We start from the raw sequence: 20,913 nt of genomic DNA, 5'->3' as shown, positions 1-20,913 counted from the left end.
GAGATTAGTCAAAGAAAAAGTAAAGGTGATATTCATATTTACCAGGTATGTAAACAGAACGATAAGATGTGTAAGTTAAAGGCCTAAAGAAAACTGGATTTTTATTTTTACCTGTAAAAAATTAAGTATTAACTTTCTGTGTACAAAACTTGCCCTTACTAATAAGTAAGTACTTTACCAATATTAAGTCATTTAATCCTTACAACAATTGAGTAAAGTAAATATTATTCTCCCCATTTTACAGATAATATGTTTGGTCTGCTGTAACAAAATACCATAAACTGGATAACTTAGAAACAACAAAATTTTTCTTATCAACAATTCTGGAAGCTGGAAGTCCAAGCCCAAAGTATGGGCAGATTCAGTATCTGGTGGGAACGATTCCTGGTTCATAGATGGCACCTTGCCCCTGTGTCTTCACACGGAGAAAGGAGTTCACTAACTCTCGGGTGTCTCTTAGAGGGCCGTCATGACCTAGTGACCTCCCAAAGGCCCCACTGCCTAACGCCAAGATCTTGGGGGTTGGAATTTCCACATCCTGATTGGGGGAGAGCATAAGTATTCAGTCCCTCCAATGACCAACTAAGGCACAGAGATTAAGCTGCCCCAAGGTCATCAAGCTCCAAGGTGTAGATCCAGGATTCAAATCCAGGCTGTCTGGCTTCTCATATTGTCCTTGAACATGAAAAAGACTCCTGGTGACAAAAATAACTCGGTATTCATAAAAGCAAGTTTCTACATGCTGTGAAGATTTGAACTAAAAGTCTCTTGTTCCTCTTTTTTCCCCAGTAGTTACCAAGAAAGGAATTCCAGGGAAGCCCATGTTGGGCTGGAATGACCCAAATAAAAACAGCTCTCAAGACTTCTCCCCTGGTCCCTGACCCGGAGCCCCAGACCTGCAGCATCCGGAGGAAGGAGCTCTGTGTAACCAGAGCGCGCTCAGACCTCTCAGGGGAGCCCAGCCTGTGTTCCATTTACTGAGTTACTTTCATTTCGTTTCTTTTCATCTCTTACCCCTCACATACTTCCATGTTCATTCCCAATCCAGGACACAGTTCAAAATAAGGCAAATTCAGGGGATAAAAGATAACTCCACTTAATTTTTTTTTTTCAGTTTGAAAAAATAACTTAAGGATAAGGGTTCCCTCCCTCCTCCCACCCCCACCCCACCCCACCTCTGCAACAGGAAGCATACAAGGGTTTTCTTTGCTTGTTAACTCCTGAGCACTGCCTCCCCTCCAAGGTGACCAGGCCTGCCTTTCTGAATCTGCCCACCAGGTGGTCCTGGGCTGCGGCCTTTCCAAAGCATACACAATCTCAAAAGCGTCTCCACTGCAGCAGGGAAGTCTTCTTGTTCTGCTGGTGATTCACAAAGCTATCAGAGTCAACTGCAGACTGTGGTTCATCCACACAAATCATGCTTTTATATTTGCCAATTTTGTGCAGTCTTGGATAAGCTATTTATTAGCATTTTATAAAGGAGGAAACAAGAGTTACTGGGAAGATCAAAAGAGATAGCTTGTATAGCATACTTAATGAGGTCTGGAAGCAAGTAAATGCTCAATAAATGGAAGCTATTACAATATCAATAAAAGAAACTACAGAACTATGCTTTTAAAGGCACCTATTATTTAACCTACTTTTTATATAGCTTAAATAAGAAAAGCCCCTGAAATTAAAATGCTTAATCATTCTTCTATGGAGACCATGAGAACGTGTGTTATTTGGGGGGCGGGGTGGGGAGCAGATGGGAGGTAGTAGCTAAAACACAAGAACATTAAAAAGACAATGTAAATTATTTTGAAAGCTCCATTTTCTGCTCTCTTTGGCTAGCATAATCAAAAGCTTAATCATATCTGCTGAGAAAATTAAGTCAGTCTGAGTTTTTCATGTTTTTCAGTTATAACCTTTAAGAACATGAGCTTCAAAAGTCAAACAAACTGAAAACATAACTGTTGTTTGATTTCTAATGTTATGTTTCAAATAATTAAAACTTTAAATAATTTTATAGTGCCCTCATGATACATTTTGAAACTTAGATAACAGAAGTAATAATACTGGAAGGAACTTGAGTCAGTTTTCTTAGACTCTAAGACAATATTGACTTTGGCATTAGGTGAAAACACCATAATTTTTCATGACATAAAAGCATCCTTTAAGTATGTAATTTAGAAGATCACGTGTGCCCACCTTATCTTTGGTACTAGAAATAAGTAAGACAGCTGTTCTTTTTTTATTTGGAGGTGGGGGCAGGTAATGGGGATTGAACTCAGGGGTACTCAACCACTGAGCCACATCCCCAGCCCTATTTTGTATTTTATTTAGAGGGAGAGTCTCACTGAGTTGCTTAGTACCTCGTTTTTACTGAACCTGGCTTTGAACTCACAATCCTCCTGACCCAGCCTCTCAAGCCGCTGGGATTATAGGTGTGTGCCACGGCACCTGGACGACAGTTGTTCTTGAGTGTTTATAGTCTAAGCACAAAAATACCTAAGTGCATTTTTTTAACACAACCTGCAAAGTTATTTTTAAAAAACACATGCCTAGAGTTCCACGTAAAGAGCGAGACAGGGAAAAAGAAGTATCACTTAGTTGTTAGAGGTAGCCAAGGAAAGAACAGGTGAGCCCAGAGGGGACAGCCCCACCAGGTAACACAAATGAACACTTTCAACATGCCTTTATGTGAAGGTGGCAAGGCCAACACCATAGGAAATATGTATCCTTTTAATATATGGATATACGTAATAAATGACAAGCCAACTGCCTTGAGAGGTATGTTTTTTGTAAATTATTCTAGTTTCTATGTACAGAAAAGAATACCAGTGTATGTCACAATATGAACAAAAACATCTGCCATGTTCTATGATTTTTGGTTTTGTTTCTTTATATTAAAAAGTGGGAAATAAGGGGGGAAAAAAGCCTAGGTATAATAATTAAGACCATTATTTCTATACTTAGTACACCTTAGTGAACAGGAAATAAAGCTTACTGCATTGCTGACATAAGGAAAGGATTCTGATATATTCTGTGTACCTTCAGGTTAATGCCAACAGAGAGAGATCATACCTGTTATCCTAACAGTGTCTACCTCGTAGGGTTCTTGAGAGGACTAAATGAGCTGCTGTCTGTAAAGTGCTTAGCACGGTGCCTGGCCCATAAGGGACTGAAATGATTGCTTGATTGATCCATTAAAAACAAAAGATGGAAATCAAAATAACTATGATCGCACTCAAAAGAGTCTCAGGAAACCAATACATAACAAGAGAAAATGCCAGAAAAGATCACACAAAAACCTTTTACTGTACACTTAGAATTCAGAGCCGAAGTAAACATCTCTTCTTTGGTATAAAGACCTGACACATCACACAGGGATCAAACCACAACGCAGGCCGGCCTTGAATGCCTGAAGTTCTAGGGCAGGAAGACAGGTCCCGTGGTACTCAGGAGCACAACCCCTCATTCAAAGACATCGTACGTGCTACACAAACACCTGGCTCTATTTTATAGTTTCATCGATGTTCCAATCATCGAAGTCATGTACCTGACAATTAGATTACATGACCCTTGCAGAAAACCTTTGCTCTTGGCCCTTCACTTGTGGTTTACGACATTCAAAGTACACTTGACCTGCATTGCAGGGAGTCACATCTTGTTAGTCCAAGGAAAGGTGGGGGTTAGTGAGCAGGACCAGCATCCCTGTGGTAGGAGTGGCCACCTCCCAAACTGTTACTAGGTAAAGAAACCATGGTTCATTGCCTGGACCAGGCCTGTTAAAGGAAGATTGGAGCCTCTGAGTTCCTCTTCCTCCCGCCCTTGACACTGCACCACGGTACCCCGCATCTCGGTATATATGTACCAACCTCCCGTCTCAACGCCTTAGCTCACTGAAGCCTCTGCTTCTTAGTTCTTGTTTTTTCATTTTCAAATGCCTATAAGGGAAGAAGTAGGGACCCAGTTCAAGACACAGGGAAATGAGCCATCAATCACCTAAGAAGATACCAAATTTCTCTATCCACCATGCCATTTCTGTAAAAGTTCAAAATGTGAAATGTAAGGATTATAGTATGTTTTTAATGCACACAATTACAAATTATCTAAGTTTCTAATATGTTTCTGGTTGAATTACAAGTTAACCAAATCACATATTTTAATTAAGGTCTGAGAATATAAACATTTTTAAGAAACATTATGAAATGAACTGGTCACTTTTTCCCTTAAAAAAAGGGGGGGGGGATAAAAACTAATCCATGGGAGAAATTTTGAGTCTGTATTATACAAAATGAGTTATACATAAAATAAAAGAAATAATCATAGCACTAGGAAATAAGCAATTTCTCATCCATGAAAGCTCAGATGACTTCCATCAGGTAATGTGGAATATTAGAAGGAAACACTTGGTCCACATTTGGTGTGCAAAACTACACTGTGTAACTGCTACAGAGAACTGGCAGATAATAGACTCAATTATCTACCTTGAACTATGTTTATGCCACCAAAATATGAATGCATGCATTTTCCCTAAGCACTTGTGGTTTGTAAAATGGCTTGAGACATCTTCACTTTAATTGAGAGCACAAAAAAAAAATGGACCATACAGTAGTTTCTCAACCTCCATCAATCATTATTAATAATCCATGCCACTAAACACCACTTCTGTCACCACGGCATGTGTCTCTGTGCCTCTTCTCAGCACAGTGGTTATGATCGATACCCACTGTGCACAGCAGGTCAGTTAACAATACCTTATATTTATAGCAGTTTTCCTTGTGGTCTTGGGGTCCCATTCTTCTCCCCAGCCACAAATCTGAACCTAAGTGTTTTGGTAATGAAGAAATCATTAAAAAACTATTATCGTTCACAAATGTGCTTTTATAAATGCTATAACACATTACACTAGATGCTAAATCACCAACCAGCAATCATGTTATCACAGTGCAACTAGAAATTGCAAGAGAATGCTGACCCAGAAACAGCAAATAGCAGCTTCCGTGGCTTTAGGCTGCCCATGTAGTAACAAATAAGTGCCTTTCAAAACACAAATATAATGTTAATCCAAAATTAAAGAAGAACACACCTTATTTTCTATTTTTGAACCTGTGCTTGATCAATTAAATCCCAGAATTCTTCAGGTTGAAAAATGAGTGCAGTAACAATTACCAGACTGTATTTTACAACTTACACCAGAAACTAGGACCATGAAACTAGGAAAATGAAGACTCTTAAGCCTACAACTGCAGAGAAAGACTGACCTTTCTGTGAAACAGCGGGAGTAATGACTTGTATTTTATACCTGAGGATGTCTATGCCATTGCTTGCTTCCACCAGGCTGCTGATCAAAACCATAGACAGAAAGCACTCTTTCCATTTGCAGTTCCTGAGAGCTACAGTGGACATCATAGTATTTTTTTTATTGTCTAATCAGACACACGTTCCTCAGAATCCCAGGAACACACATAAGCATGCCAGGTCATTGTTGCTCCCTGTACTGACACAGCCTCATTTCACACTTCAGAGCTTCCATAATTAAACCACTACAACAAAGCAATACATGACTGTTTATTTCTGTTTCCTGACTTTATTTTTTGGCAGCAAATGATACAGCTTTGAAGATGCAAAGCTATATTGAATCTTGTGCCTGTGCGAGCTGGCAGCAAAGGCAAGATAGGAGCCATTAATGTGCTAAATTAACATTGGATATCTCCATTCTTCAGGGATCACACTATGGGCCTCACACAAATGTCCAGTCTAGAACTCAGTGCAGGTTTCATCTGGCTGAACACCTGCACAGAGTCCTTATACCTGAATGCAGATTTGTGAAGCAAGATCTGAATAGAGCTGTACTCTTGGAACATTAAGAAAGAACACAAAATTAATTTTTTAGTACAAAACATGAAACTACACTCTGATTCTATAGAATATGCCAAGGCTTCTATATTTTGATCACCTTCATGCCTAAATGAGAAAATGCTTATTTTCTCTCCTGGTTACCTTCTCAAAACAGATTAAAATGAAGCATTACATTTTAATCAATGTGTCATTTCATTACCATCATCAAAGAGTATTTAATAGAGAATCTGTGAATCTGCAGGTAAAATTAAGTTTAAAAACAAACCCAATTGTGAAGTAATCTGCAAATTGTTGCAACTTAAATCCATTAGTTTCCAGTACAGTCTTTAATGAAGTAGCATCACTAATGATTGCTAGCAAATATGAACTTAGAAACCTAGTAATTACCAGGCTAACAGGTGTTGAAATCCCAAAAGAGGGAAAAGGAATATTAGACAATTACTCTATGCTGACACCTCTAGTAGCTGTAATATCCAAAATTCTAATGAACTTAACGGCAATTCTAAATGAGCAGTGCCACTGTTTGATAACTACCTTCTAGCAAAAATATAATTCTTTGCATTGCCATGTAGTGTTCTCTAGCTGACCTATTCCAACTTACACATTATTTTTCTAAGTTGGATATGCAATCAAACTAGCTGGATCATTTTCCAGTTATCAATATGACATCTCCCCCACCCAATTAAGACAAATCATATTAACAGTCTGTGCAATAGCCTTCTAAATCGGTAAGCGGTATTTCTGAAAAGGAATCTGTTTTCTTTCACATTACCACATGTAAGGTGATTCCTAGTTACCCAAAAAGCAAGTCTTCACGACCACACGCTTAATTAATTATTCTTAGGGTCTGCAACAAACTAAATCTCACGGGAGTGACCGCAAGACTTGGGGCCACTGAGAGAGGAGCAGGTACCGGTAACTTGAGCAATTCCCTAGCCAGTGCCCTAACGCCCTTGGCAACTGCATCCCGCTGCTCCACGCTCACAAACTGATGCAAACACCCACCGCCCAGTACCTGCCTTCTCAGGTGCTCTGCACAGCTTCCCTGCCCAGAAAAACACAAGCATCTTCCAGCTCCTTAAAGCATAAGCACAACACCTTCCAGAAACAACAGCCACGACACCAGGTGCCCAGAGTGCCCTTAACAAAATACCAGTCCAACTACCTATTCACTCTGGCAGTGCGGGGAGGGGACCCGGCTACCCTCCCCAGCATCCCGTTACAGGTGCAGATGCACCTTCCAAAGATGCAGGTCTTTTAGAGTCGAAATCCGGACGAACTTCAGATGACACTCAAAATGCTTCAGCCACAAGGCAACAGCACGGGCTGACTTTTCAGGGATTTTTATTTTTTTAAATCCTCCTCCTCCAGGTCTCGGCTGGTCCCCCGGCCGCCCTCCCCTCCCGGCAGGTAAATGTCTGCATACCTTCTTTTCCTCCCAGCCTGGAGGACGAGACACAGCGACAGGGACGGGGCCACCAAGCGGCCGGCGGCCAGCGGACCGCGCAGGTGGGTCCCGCCCCGCGCCGCCCGCGCCGCCCTCCAGTGGGCGGCGGACGCGGCCCTGCCGAGCCCGCCCGAGGCTCTGCCGCGCGGCCCGAAGTTTGCGGCCGGTGCTGGCGGGCGGCGGCGCTGCGGGCGCGGGGCGGGCCGCGGCGGCGTCGAGGGCGGCCGCGGCGGTTCCCGGCGGGGACGGGCCCGCGGGGACTCGGCGCCGCCCCGCACCCCTCCCCCGCACCTGGTCCGCGGCGGCGGTGGCGGCCGAGGCCGCGGGAGGACCGGCGGTGGCGGCGGCGGCGGCGCCCCGGAGGGGAGGAGGCGCCCGCGGAGGAGGAGCTCGGGCGGGCGGCGGGCGGCGGGCGGCTTTGTCTCCGCCGCGCCGAGCCGCCGACCCTGCGTCACCATGGCAACCGCCGGGCCGGGGGCCGAGCGCGCACCCCCGGCGGCAGAGTCCCGGGCCGGCGGGCCCCGCCCCCTTTCCCGCAGCCCAGCTGCTCGCGCGGACCGGACCCCCCGGCGCGCCGCCCGGGGCTCCCGCAGCTGGCGCGGGAGGCGAGCGCGGGAAGCCAGCCCGGGGCCCGGCTCCGTCCTGCCGGCACCCCGTGGCCTTCAGGCTCCGACGCGCAGACCCAGCCGCCGCCGCAGCCTTCTTCCTGGGAAGCGCGCCCTCAAACTGCACACTCACTCGAGGGAGGAGAGCAGCGCGAAGTGAAAAGTGCGGAGCAACTGGTCCGCCGCAGCGCGCTCGGGCTCCCGGGGACGCTCCCGCCCAGCGCAGCCGCCTCCGGCGCCCGCACCCGCGCCTCGCGTGGCTCGCTGATCCCTGCGGGGCTCCCGCGGGGACGGGGAGCGGCGTGCGCGCCGGCGGTCGACCCAGGATGCGGCTGCGAGCCACACGCCCCGCACAACTTTCAGGCTGCAGAGTGGCTCTCACCTGCGGCCACTCCGCCCAGCGACTGGCTGGCTGCTGAGCACGCCAGAGCACCGTGGCTCTGGGGAGGAGAGCTCGGCTAGGCATCCTCCTCGAGCAAAGCGGGAGGGGACGTACTGGCGGACCCTGGGCCAGGCTGGCTCTGCAGGGACCCAGCTAGACGGCAGCCACTCTGGGGTGAATGAGTCATCGCTCCTACTACGTTTTCTGGAAAGATCAGTTACTGAATCCAAAACCTACAGTGTCTTCCTTCAAACCCCAGGGAGCCTGGCATTTGTTTTCAGGCATTTGTGACTCACCAAAGGAATGTCAATAACTTATAATAAAACCCTGAACAGCTGATGTTTTCTGGACTTGCTACCTGTTCGAGAAGCCCCAAAGCAGAACAATGTGATTACCAATTGAAGCCACACGTATTAACAAACATGTAAGAGCCATATTATGAAAAAAAAAGCTCATTCCTCAGAAAGGTTACCCACTTTCTTGTAATGAGAATATTGGTACTTTGAGGAGATGTCAAGAGAAACAGGATTTGGCACACCCATCAAAATTCAAAATACATATACATTTCCCCAGGCTATCTCATTTCTAGAATCCTGTTATACAGAAATACACACATGTGTAAGGAGAGATAGGCAAGGATGTGCATTGCAGTAGTTCTGTAATAGTAAAAAATTGCAACAAGTTCTATGTTCACCAATAGTGATACCGTTAAATAAATTAGGCACACGCGTACCACACAATACCCTGTAATTCATTTGAAAGAATAAAATACAGAGAAAGATATTGGTTTAATCTGGAAAGAAAAATAAGTGTTTTAGAAAAACATCGGTGGGGTCATCCCATTCTATAATATATATATACACACACATAGCTCTGTGGTTTGGATAAGGTTTGGCCCCAAATGTCACTGCTAGAAGCTTGGTCCCAATTTAATAGCATTGAGATGCAATGGGAACTTTAAGAGGTGGGGCCTAGCAGGAGGTGTTTGGGTCTGTGACTGCCTTTAGGTAGAGATTGAAGCTGGTCTCATGGTGGAGTAGGTGTCAGGGATGGCTTAGCTCCTGCTACAGCCCCTTATAGAAGAGCAAACCTGGCCCCTCCTGCCTCCCTCCCTTCCTCTCTCACATGCGATCCCTCTTGCCCACGCTCCTGCCATGTGATTCCATCCACCAGGAGGCCCTCACCAGAAGCCAATGCCTGCACCATGCTCTTAGGCCTCCAAAACCCTGAGCCAGAATACACCTCTTTCTTCTAAAAGGGACCCTGCCTCTGTTGTGTTGTAAGAGGGACACAAAATGAGCTAAGAGAGATGGTTGAAAAAGAAAGGAGAGAAGGAAGGAGGGAGGGAGAGTGAGAGGAAGACAACACAGAAGCAGTGGTTACCTATTAACTAGAGTAAGGACTATATACAATTTCAGTAACTTTTTTTTTAAAGTATTAATTTATCAGTGAAGAAGCAAAAACAAAGGTACCTGATAATAATGTTCATTGGCCTGTATATTCCTGCCTAATTGATGACTGAACACCATTGTGTTGGCCTCGAATGCAGAAAGTTTAGAAAAGTTTACCTTGGGTGCCCACTTAGTAAACTTTTTTTTTTTTTTTTTCTCTTGGGCAGTGCTGAGGATTGAACCCAGGGCCCTCGGCTCACAAGGCAAGCACTCTACCAACTGAGCTATATCCCCAGCACCCCTTAGTGAATTTCTTAGGGACCTGGCCCCACCTTTTTCTGTAAGGGGTTCTTCTGCCCATTCCTTTTTGCCCAGAAGTTTTAGCTTTATCTTAAGGTCTGCTTCCATTCTTTTTCTTAGACAAAATTACAAGATTGTGAGGCAACTGTCATTCTAAAATGTGCCACCTTACTGGTTGGAAGAATCAACTCAACCCATAAGGGGCAGCTTTTAGGCCAGTTGGCTAAACTGAAAATGAAGGTACCTACTAAAGCTTAGAAATTATCACGTGGCTGGCCAACTGTTTTTTCTTATTCTCACCATGTTGGAAATGAAATTAAAATAATGAACTTACTTACCTAACAGATTGTATGGAGCTATGTAGTCCCATCCTGTAGCCATGAGCCAAATGTAAATTATCAAGTGACCACCAGCTAATCTGAACTAACATGTTCAATAGTGCCAAATACACACCAGATATTAAAGACTTAAAACCATAACTTTTTAAAAAGTATAATATCTTTTAAAACATTTATGTTGATTACACATGGATATAATATTTTGAACATGTTGGTTTAAATAAAATATATTACTAAGATTATCTGTTTCTTGTCATTTTTCTAACAGGAATTTTAAGAAAATTTTGAATCACATACGTGGCATATTGGACAACTCCATTTTAGAATTGGTGTTTATGGTGAACTATGGTTAATGCATATAAAGTTAGCTACTCTTCTTAAACTTTATTTAAAATTAATTACCTCATCCATGCTCCCCAGTTCATAAACATGCTATCATAGGGCAATTTATGTTAAATAATTGTTATTTATTAGAAAACTAGCACATTCACAATTAGCTCATGTGCTTATATTTTAGAAAGATTTTAGTGCAGACACTGAAGTCAAATTACTTGGCCTGGGTATCTACTCTACTGTTTATTAACCACATGGCCTTGTGAGCAATTTTTTAAATGTTTTAATTAGTGCATTATAGTTATACAAAAATATGGACTGCTTCAAGAATTTGCATGTCACCCTTGCACAGGGGCCACGCTAATCTTTGTGCTGTTCCACTTTTAGTATATGTGCTTCCAAATGAGCGCTCGCAAGCAATTTGACACACCTGTTACTGGTGTTCTCACCTATCATATAGGGCTCATGGGGTCATGCTTGCTGCGCAGAATTGTTATAAAAAGAGATAGATGAGCGCACATGAATTTGGGTGCCAATCATTTACGATGCTGGATAAATTTTAGTTACTGTTGTTTTGATTGTTATGCTTTGCTGGGACTTTCATTTATTCTGTTCTATTCTATTCTATCAGGGTAGGTTATACATAGCAAATCTTTCCTTTAAATGGTCTCACTGGAACTGGAACTGAGTCAGCAAAATTTTATTCCCTTCCCCTCGAATAGGTTTTAAAGTTGTCAAAATCAGAGCATTCCGATTCATTTTAAATGAACAAAATAAAACAAACTTTCAATTACTAGATCAGAATTTATAATAATTTCATTTGATAAATATTACATTTTCCAGGTTTTGGGGGGAGGGGAGTGGTTACCGGGGACGGAACTCAGGGGCATTCAACTGCTGAGCCACACCCCTAGCTCTATTTTGTATTTTATTTAGAGATAGCGCCTCACTTTTGCTGTGGCTGGCTTTGAACTCTTGATCCTTCTTTCTCAGCCTCCCAAGTCGCTAGGATTACAAGCATGCACAACTGCGCCCAGCTAAATTTTCCAGGTTTAATGAAGCAAATATCCTCAAGTGGTTTACAATCAATTTATTATAATGGAATCGTAATATGCAAAGTAAATAATACATCCCTCCTGAAGCATTTGTATAAGTTTTTTCCTGTTCTGTATTTTGGATTTTTGTCCACCTAAATCCTTATGTTTTTTCTAAGCCATAAAAATAGCTGATCTTTGTTGCACACTATGTCCAAGGTCACAGTGTTCAATTATTTAAAAGAAAAGGATGAGACTTTTCACCTCCTCACTCTTAATCTACTCACTACAGATTCCATAAGAGGGAAAAGAACGCGTGTTGGCTTGTACTTCTTGACATCATCAAAAACTGAAAATATCCTAAGAAATACCTTTAAATTATTTGAAAGTTTGAGCCCAAATATTCTTAAATCCATGAAGCTATGAATTTTAGAACAGGCAGGGGGAATCTCCTAGTCATGTTCTGGTACTGTGTAATGAGGCGGCAGGAACACATTCAAAACACATTTTTAAATGTCTGTCTAATGTCTTAAAATGTATTTTAAAATACTCGTTTATGTCTTACACTTAGTTTTCTTCATAGAAAAAAAAAAAAAAAAAAAAAAAACCTCTATTTGGAAAACCCAGCTTCTGCCCGTTCAGCAGGGTTGAAATTGAAAAGCACACCCTAGGCTGAGTCCATAGAAATCCAAAACTCGAAACTCACAAATTCATCTCCTTCCACTGGTCCCCCTGAGGCCCTGAGCAAATCTGCTCCAAGAAGCAAGGTTGAATGTCGTCTCCCTGCAAGAAGAAGAAGGGAGGGGGAAAGAAACACTCCTTTATGCACCACTTCTAAGCAGCGGGCACGTCCTTGCTTGAAGGAGGCACGTTGATGCCTTGGATTCAACGACCTGCGGCCCTTCCTGGGGGGCAGTTTAAGTCATACTTGTTTCAAAGACTCCGGTGGGTGCCCAATTAATGTTCTCAGTTTCTTCATCCTAGTGAAGCTCTGGAAGTCATAAAAGATTCATCCAAATAACAAGAATTTCCCCTAATTCAAAATGAGCTCTGTGGGTGATGATTTTATTTTACAAAAGCCTATGGCATACCCTAATGCCCTTAGCAATAAACAGCTTAAAGAATATCTGAGTCAGACACAATGGCGCATGCTTATAATCCCAGCGGCTCTGGAGGCTGAGAAAGGAGGATCGGGAGTTCAAAACCAGCCTCAGCAGAAGTGAAGTGCTAAGCAACTCAGTGAGACCCTGTCTCTAAATAAAATACAAAATAGGGCTGGGGATGTGGCTCAGAGGTCAAGTGCCCCTGAGTTCAATTTCCAGTACCCCCGCAAAAAAGATATCCGGCTTTCTTATCAATGCCAACAATCCTTAACTCCCTGTAGAACTGAAGGAGACTAACTGATCTGCAATTCATTCCACAAAGGTGAAATAGATTTTGAAATATCCTTGCGGCTAAAGCAGGAATTAAGAAAATATCGTCAGTAATCCACAGTGTTGAACTACCTATCTGGCATTATCAGTATCAGCATGAGGAAAGGTTGCCAGCAGTTTGAGAAATGTCTCCTCTAAGAATTGAGGAGTCTACAGCCAAAAGAAAATGGGATCCAGAAGCACAGTCTTACTCATCATTTATTACCCCCTTGTGTTTATTGTGCTGCCCATTTAGAAATATATGTATGTTGGGGTTGGGGATTTAACTCAGCGGCAAAGCGCTTGCCTAGCACGCACAAGGCCCTGAGTTCAGTCCTTGGCCCTGAAGAAAAAAGAGAGAGGGAGAGAGAAATATATGCACATCATTTGCCAATAAAAAAAAGGACATGGAAACAGAGTTAAAAAAACAAATACATCACAATTCTCTGCCAAGAGCTCCCTATGGAAAAATCCAACATAAAATCTCAGCCAAAGTATTAATCTGGTATCGATCAGATCGCATTAAAGTTTTGATGTACTTTAATCTGGTTCGATCCAATTCGTTTTAAATAAATTAACTTTTGGCTGTCTTGTCAGAGAATCAGGGTGAGGATATTGTTTCCTGTTTTCAGATGAGCAAGTCGAAGCTCACATCTCTTCTTAGGGTCCCTGAGCATCCAATCTGCCCCAAACTCACGGTTTATCTTTCCTTCATGACTAAAGAAACTGTCAGAATGTGAACCAGTTCCAATATTATCTGTTCTAAATCCACAGTTCATTTACTTATTGGGCCCTGACACAGCTGCAAATTAGCTCTTAACAGGATGGAAATGATTTGTTTCTCACTCCCTGTCTACAAAATAAGGGTGTTGAGGCCTGTTGTTTCCAGTAAAAATTTCATTGATGTGAATTGGATCATTCAGTAAAACTCATTGATCCAAGGTTCTATGAGCCTTTAATGCCATAATATTCTTAGATCAAGAGGTAAGAGGAGGTATCAAAGGGAAATTGTGTGTTGTACACATCATTATAATAGTAAAACTGTTTTAAAAGCCCTCTTGGTGACTAGGTCTTTTAAACATGGTAAAAGAAGAACTCTACACCATCAAAAGCAAGTCATCATGACCAGACAGGCTTTTCATGGATGAGGTATGCATGTGTCCAAGGAAAGATACAGGGCAGCATTTCCCCCAACGCCTCGCTACCCAGATCAGGGTGTACCTTGCTTTGTTAGAAGAGCACAGGTCACAGGAAACACCGAGACATTGGCTTGCTAACCAAAGCCAGGTGTGGCAGATCTGGAACAAGCCCTGCTTACTGGGGTGGGGAGGGAGGTAGCAAAGGGCAGGAGAGCATTGCCAGGTAAAAATACAGGACATGCAATATGTGGGGCATTCAGATCTAAAACGTGATTCTCTGTTTACCTGAAACTCAAGTTTAACGGGGTGTCCTGTATTTTTATTTGCTATCTCAAGCAACCCTGATGGGGATCTCAGGGAAGATTTCAACCAAGGTAGACGCAGCTCCTAGGAAGAACAAAATCTCTAGTCAACACACCAATCATGAAGGGCTAATAATTGTAGTGCAAATAAGTGTTCATCAGAGGAAGAGAGGAGGCTAAAGGAGAAAAAGAACAGTTTTAAGAACCAGCACAAGTTCAAGGCCATAATAACAAGAACAAACTGGCAATGACTTCCAAAACAGTGGGTTAGATGCCTCGGCACCATTTACAAAACCAAGCCATTCCATCTTAGCATCTCCCTTTGTGTTTCCCTAAAAGGGGGTGGAACCTGAAAAGTCCACCCCAAATATGCACCATTCCCACCATGAAAAAGGCTGTCTTGGTCCATTTTGTGTTTCTATAACAGAACACCTGAGATTGGGTAATTGAAAAAGAGCGGAGGTTTATTTCTTACAGTTCTGGAGGATGAGAAGCCCACATCTGGCAGCATCTTCCCATGGTGGAAAGAAGAACTGCAGGAGAGTACACCATGCGAGCGAGGGATGGAGCCACCCTCTCTTCCCATCACAGTGCCGTTGATCCACTCACGAACATGGAGCCCTTGTGACCTCGTCGCTTCTGGAAGGTCCCGCCTCTCGACACCAATGCAGTGGAAGTTAGTTTCCAAGGTGAACTTTGGGGTGCACACTCAAGCATCCCCTCAGTTAACAATCAGAAGGTGATATTTTGAAGCCCACTCTTTGTTATGGAGGGTGGGTTTGTGGTGAGCACCATGAAATTAGGGGCCCCTGGGCAGACCAGTGCAGGAGGTCAGGTGAGGAATGAGAGCGGGTTGGCCTGAGGTCGGGGCAGGTGGCCACAGAAGGGAAGAGAAGGCAGCGGAGGGCGGCAGCCCTTCCAAGGAGGAGCAGAGGTCTTGGCCCAGGGCCTCCTCTAGGACGGAGGCAGAGGAAGGTGTGCAGAGGGCGAGGAGCTGGCTACTCTGGTTATCATGCCCGAAGGAGGAGACAGATGAGCTGGTAGAATGGATAAAGCCGTGATGTCACTGTGCACGGCGAGGGTGAACTGTCATGCTGGCCCAGGGCAGAGGCAAGATAAGCCACTGCAGAGAGAGGGGACCCAGAGCACGTGAGCCCTCTGAGTCCTAAAGGGACCCCACGGTGGTTCTCTCTGACCCACGGACACATCAGGAGCACTCCTCCCTCCCCTCTGTCTGTCCCCGACCCAGGAAGCTGCAGTTCGCAAGACGGACTCCCCTGTGTCTCTCGGTTCTTCACCCTAATGTCACCTTCTTAAAGAGAACTCTCCTGACCACCCAATATGAGAGAGCGCCCTGTTTCCTCTGGGGTCGCTTTCAAAATATCACCTTCTGATTGTCATTTGCTCGTCTGGCAGTCCCTGTCCACCGCCACACGTTCTAGATGACAGGTGGCAGACCACAGAGACTGGCCCATCCTGTCAGCACTGACTCGTCAGCCTCCAGGACAGCACCTGGAGCAACAGGCACTGGGGGAACACCTGGCAAGGGGCTGAGTGGACTGTCCTCATTCTGAGAGAGCTGGGCAGACTTCTTTCCTGCCATTGGGTGCTGTACAATAATGTCCCTATGATGACTCTTCCTGTTCTTCAGTCTCCTGGGAATGGTTTCTTTCCCTTGCCAGCAAGAGGGCTGAACTAGAACACAGTTAGGAATCCAAACCAGCAGAGGCCTGGAGAAAGGCCAGGGAGGGGGCCCAGAGCATCATCCCCTAATCAGAAGAGCCACAGTCTGCGGACATGAGTAGGGCAGAGGAAAGGGACTGGGGGAGGGAGAAGAGAAGGAAAGCGGAAGTGCTGAGGAGCAATCGTGGCCACATGATATCTCTGTATGGTGAACCTACAGGAATCCCACCATTATATACAACCAGAATGCACCTGTGAAAAAATCTGGGAGGGTTGGGGTCGTGGCTCAGTGGTGGAAGGCTTGCCCAGCACGTGTGAGGCACTGGGTTCGATCCTCGGCACCACATTAAAAAAATAAATACACAAAAAAATGTTATAAAACATGCTTAAATGAAAATGCTTCACAAAATACAGGGGGAAAAAGGAGTCACCTTTGTGCCAATGTGAGAACAGATACATCAGGAGAACAAAACTCCACCCCAAGTTGATGATCGTTAGCTGATTTTGTGTTTCTTCTTTCAGGCAGAAGCCCTTCCGTCTGCAGGCTCTGGGCTAGGCCAGAGACCCAGAGGCGAACTAGGGGAGGTCCCAGCCCTGAGGGAGGCCCTGCAGAGATCAGAGTGACCATCAATGACAATTCAGTCGGCCAGCATGCTTGGGGCCCTGGGAGGCACCCAGGACATAGTTTCACGCTGGCCCCGGAGGCCACAGTTGGAGGGAGGTCATTCCAGGCAGAGGAAGCAAGAGCTGCAGGGCACTGAGATGCAGAACCGGCATATCAAGTTCAAGTTCCAAGGCTCCAACTTGAGCCAGAGTTCAGGGTGTTCATAGGTTGGTGGCAGGAAACGATTTCAGAAAAGTAGCAAGGACCAAATTGTATGCACCTGTGTGAGGAAAACTCTCTTTAGTAAGGTTAAAACCCAGGAAAATAAAAATCTAGCCATGGGAAAATACTTCCCAGGACCACACGGAATCAGACTCTGCTTCCTCCTGGGTTTTACCTTCCCTTGGAAATTCTCAATAGATGCTGCCATTGCCATGCTGGTCTCGGGGACCCTTGTCCTTCCAGCAGAGAAGCTGGACTTGAATCCAGAGGTGACCCCTTCCCCCACGACACCCTCCCTTCTGTATGCCCTTCGATGTTCTTTGTGAGACCGCCCTTGAAGGAGCTTAGCAAATATCAGAGCCTAATGTGATTACCAGTGAAGGGTATTGGAAGTTGGGAGGCCTGCTGGTCCCAGTTCAGGCTCCTTGGATGACATCCAGTGTCACCAAGACCCGCCCAGTTGTCAGCCTCATCAATGACTAGCCGGCCTGGGAGGCGTGGGGCCAGGAGTCCCCCGAGCTGCCTGGTGAGCGGATGGAGATGGGAAATCCACAAGGCGCTCGGGCAGCATGTCCCACATGGAGAGCTGGCAGGGAGCAGTTGATTCTGATGAAACACAACCTGCAGGCCGGGAAGGCCCTCCTTCCTCATCCCTCCGTGCCAGCTGCATTCGCTGTCTCCCACCAGCTCTCTGTTTACAGCTACAATCCACATCCACCCCCCACTCGCTGTCCTCTCTGTAACCCTAACGCCAGATTTTCCTATGTCCCCAGAGGCCCATGTGTTACAGGCTTAGTCACCAGCTTGGTCGGGTTGGAAGATGGTGGGCACTTTGTGGGACCTAGTGGGAGATCTTCTAGTCCCTGGGGAGAGTCCTTGAAGGGCATCACAGAACCCCAGACCTCCTCTTCCTCTTTATTTTTTCTTCCCCCTCCTCTTGGCCATGAGGCAAGCAGTTTTTCCATGCTCTGCCACCCCGATGTACTGCCTCTCAGGCCCAAAAGCAGCAAAGCCAGTGAGTCATGGACTGAAATCTCCAAAACTGAGATAAAATAAACCTTATCTCTTGATAAGTTGATTTATCTCAAATATTTGTTACAGTCATGGAAAACTGACTAACGTACCTAGTAAGGACTTCAGTATATTTTATCTAAACCATCACAAGTGTTTCCCAAGTGAACATGTGGTTTTGATCATCCCACTCGTTGCACTGGCTTGATCTTCCTAAAGTAAGAGTCATCCCTGCTCCTAAACACTCTGTGACTCCCCATTGCCTATGGGATGACAACCTTACCCGACTCTTAGTTTCTATCATCTGGCACTAACTTATTTTGCCCCTTATAATACCGACTAAACTAAAATACAGTATTCTTCTATAATGATGTTTATTCTGCTTGGAGTGTCCCTTTTCTCTGACTCTCCCAAATTTGAATGTGACCTGCCCTTCAAGGCTCCCTTCAAAGTCTGCCCTCCTAGAAAGCAGTTTCTCGCCCTTCTGGTGGCAGGGAATCTCTTCCATCGGGTGTCTCTGGTGGCACATTGACTTGGGGTTTCTCCTACAGAGCTCACAACCTTACATGCGCGTCGCGGTGGTCTGCGCATATGCCAAGAATAAACACTCGTACACCACTGAGTTTCGAGTCTTGTCTTTGAATCCTACCTGGCCCCACCACCGTGTTCTGCCCGCCGTTGGCAATTTTTCAATTAATTAGTGGAGTATTTCATTCCACTTAGGACCCCCACCCAGGTTAAGTTCCATCAGGGTCACCGCTGTGGAGTTATGCTTGGCCGTCCAACGAGCACACACGTCAAGGGTGCGTTTTGTCTCTCTGTATTGATTGGGAAGTTTGGGGTTGGGGTGATGACAGACTGAAGAGGTGCCAATCCGTTAGACGTGACCTGGAAAGACACTTGCCTGGTTGCTCGGAAGGTGCTCTTGCTGGCACAAAAGCCCTGGAGCGGAGAGCTGGGCTTTCTCTCCCGAGTCCCTGATTACTCCTGGTGCTTCTTTGGTTGGAGGTTTTCTCTCCTCTTGGACTTTTGCCCTGCCTACCACTCCGAACACCCAGCACGGGAGACACATTTGTTTCCTCAGCTCTTATTCCAAAAGGATTTTACAAGATCAATTTATTTAAGTCAACTTTTAATTTGGTTTTGTTTTCTCTTTAGGGACTTTATTTGTGAAACTCTAATGTGTGTGCACAAAATCAGATGATTAAAATGATTGAAATGCCAGGCAGCAGAAAGCCAGCTCAGCCTCAGGGGACGTGGGATAAACTCTGCTTACCTCCCAAACACAAGTACTGGCTCCTCTCATGTGGCAGAGGCAGAGTGTGATTAAAGTACTCAGGTAGGATTTGTTTGTTTGTTTGTTTGTTTGTTTTTGGTAGCAGGGATTGAACCCAAGGGTGCTTAACCACTGAGCCACATCCCCAGCCCCTTTTATTTTTTATTTTGAGACAGGGTCTCATGAAGTTGCTTAAGGCCTCACTGAGTTGCTGAGGCTGACTTTGAACTTGAGATCCTCCTGCCTCAGCCTCTGGAGCCTCTGGGATTACAGGCATGCACCACTGTGCCCAGCAGAGCGTGGATGCTTTTATCTCCAAGGAAGGAAAGAATGGACTGAACGCAACCCGAATGATAAGTTTGTTTTACAAAACAAGATTCGGCGAGGGAAGCAACTCCGGCATCCCCGAGTCTCCGCACAGGCTGGCTCTCGCTTTCTCTCTGCTCAGCTCCCGTCGCAGAAGCCCCCCTCGGAAGCACAAAATGCTGGACACAACTGCCACCTTCGTGTCTTCAACCCCGTGCAAACAGGAGGATGGAGGTGAACAGCACATTTCTCTCATCGGAATCCCTCAGTGGCTCAAAGTCCCAGTCGACGAAGTGGGTCCCACTCTCATCCCCGGGCCAGTCGTCCAAGGGTGATTCTAAAACCACAGATCCCCCCCGGGCTTGGCACATTGCCAGCTGGAAGAGTTAGGGGACGGGGGAACATGAAGCTCTGAGAGTAAGAGGGAAGAAATGGTTGTGGGGCAGGCCGTCCCCTGGACCCACCCAGGACTCTACCCTGTCCTCTGTCCAGTTGAATACTGAGAAGTGACAGGAGCGAATGAAGAACTTTCCACGTACATTCATCCAAACCTCACCCCATAACAATACCACCCCCTGTTGTCACTGTCATTATCATTATCGAAAGGATTCAAGGAGAAAGGTGGAATCTAAAAGACCAAAATTCTTCACCTGCTTTAAGCTGCAGCTTCTTTTCCTGTCCTAAATACTCTCACTGAAAGCATCTATCTTAGATTTACCTAAACGAAGCTGAGAAGCCATCACTATTGATTCCTTTCGTGTGGATGGCTAAATCCAGTCGTGGCTTACATGGAATTACGGACCTGGTGGGAGGCTTAGCCCGACTTCTGGGAAAACTCCCTTCCACCCATCTGTCCATCCCTGTGAGCTTCCTTCACGCTGAGCCACCCACCACACGGCCTCCCGCTGTCCCCGCCGGAGCTGGAGCTGTCCTGGCTCCCTTTGTCTGTGTTGTTCCTCTTCATCTCAAATTTATTTTGTTGACTTCCGCCTGGATTTGCTGTCCCCGCGGCGTCGCCCACCCTCACAGCAACCTCAGTGTTCTTTTGAACATACTGCAATCTCACGTCGCCCACGGAGGCAGAAATCCCCTTGAGGGAAACCCTCAAGGTTACCGATCACTTGTAAGACTACAAATAACCAGCAGAGTGTTCTCTGAAGCTGGGCTCTGTCTGGAGCCATTCGAAGAACAGCGGTAGAAAGGAACTGAGCAAATGAGCAATTCCAGGAGGAAGACTGAAAAGCCAGAACAGAGAGAGGGCTCGGTCTCACAGAAAACCAA

At 45.4% G+C, this 20,913-nt stretch overlaps 1 protein-coding gene across 6 annotated transcripts in view; it reads right to left on the bottom strand.

Annotated features, from left to right (window-relative positions):
- Positions 1-8,130, bottom strand: part of RNF182 (ring finger protein 182) — a 43,548-nt gene extending 35,418 nt beyond the window's left edge. The window contains exons 1-4 of one of the 6 annotated variants that reach the window (XM_079147048.1): positions 7,274-8,130; positions 3,886-3,929; positions 1,176-1,356; positions 320-413 (exon numbers count right to left, since the gene is read on the bottom strand). In XM_079147048.1, coding sequence (XP_079003174.1) covers positions 1,214-1,356; positions 3,886-3,929; positions 7,274-7,752 — 666 coding nt within the window. In that variant the 5' untranslated portion in view covers positions 7,753-8,130 and the 3' untranslated portion in view covers positions 320-413; positions 1,176-1,213. Of the gene's footprint in view, positions 1-319; positions 414-467; positions 696-1,175; positions 1,357-3,860; positions 3,930-7,273 lie in introns of those variants that run through there. The other 5 variants (XM_079147047.1, XM_079147049.1, XM_079147046.1 and 2 more) reach the window with 5 other exon arrangements.
- Positions 8,131-20,913: the final 12,783 nt, after the last annotated feature.

Source organism: Sciurus vulgaris, assembly GCF_902686455.1.
Source record: "Sciurus vulgaris genome assembly, chromosome: 7".
NCBI classification, from domain to species: domain Eukaryota; kingdom Metazoa; phylum Chordata; class Mammalia; order Rodentia; family Sciuridae; genus Sciurus; species Sciurus vulgaris.
Note: the sequence above shows the minus strand (reverse complement) of the source record. Positions and strands in the feature narration are given on the sequence as shown.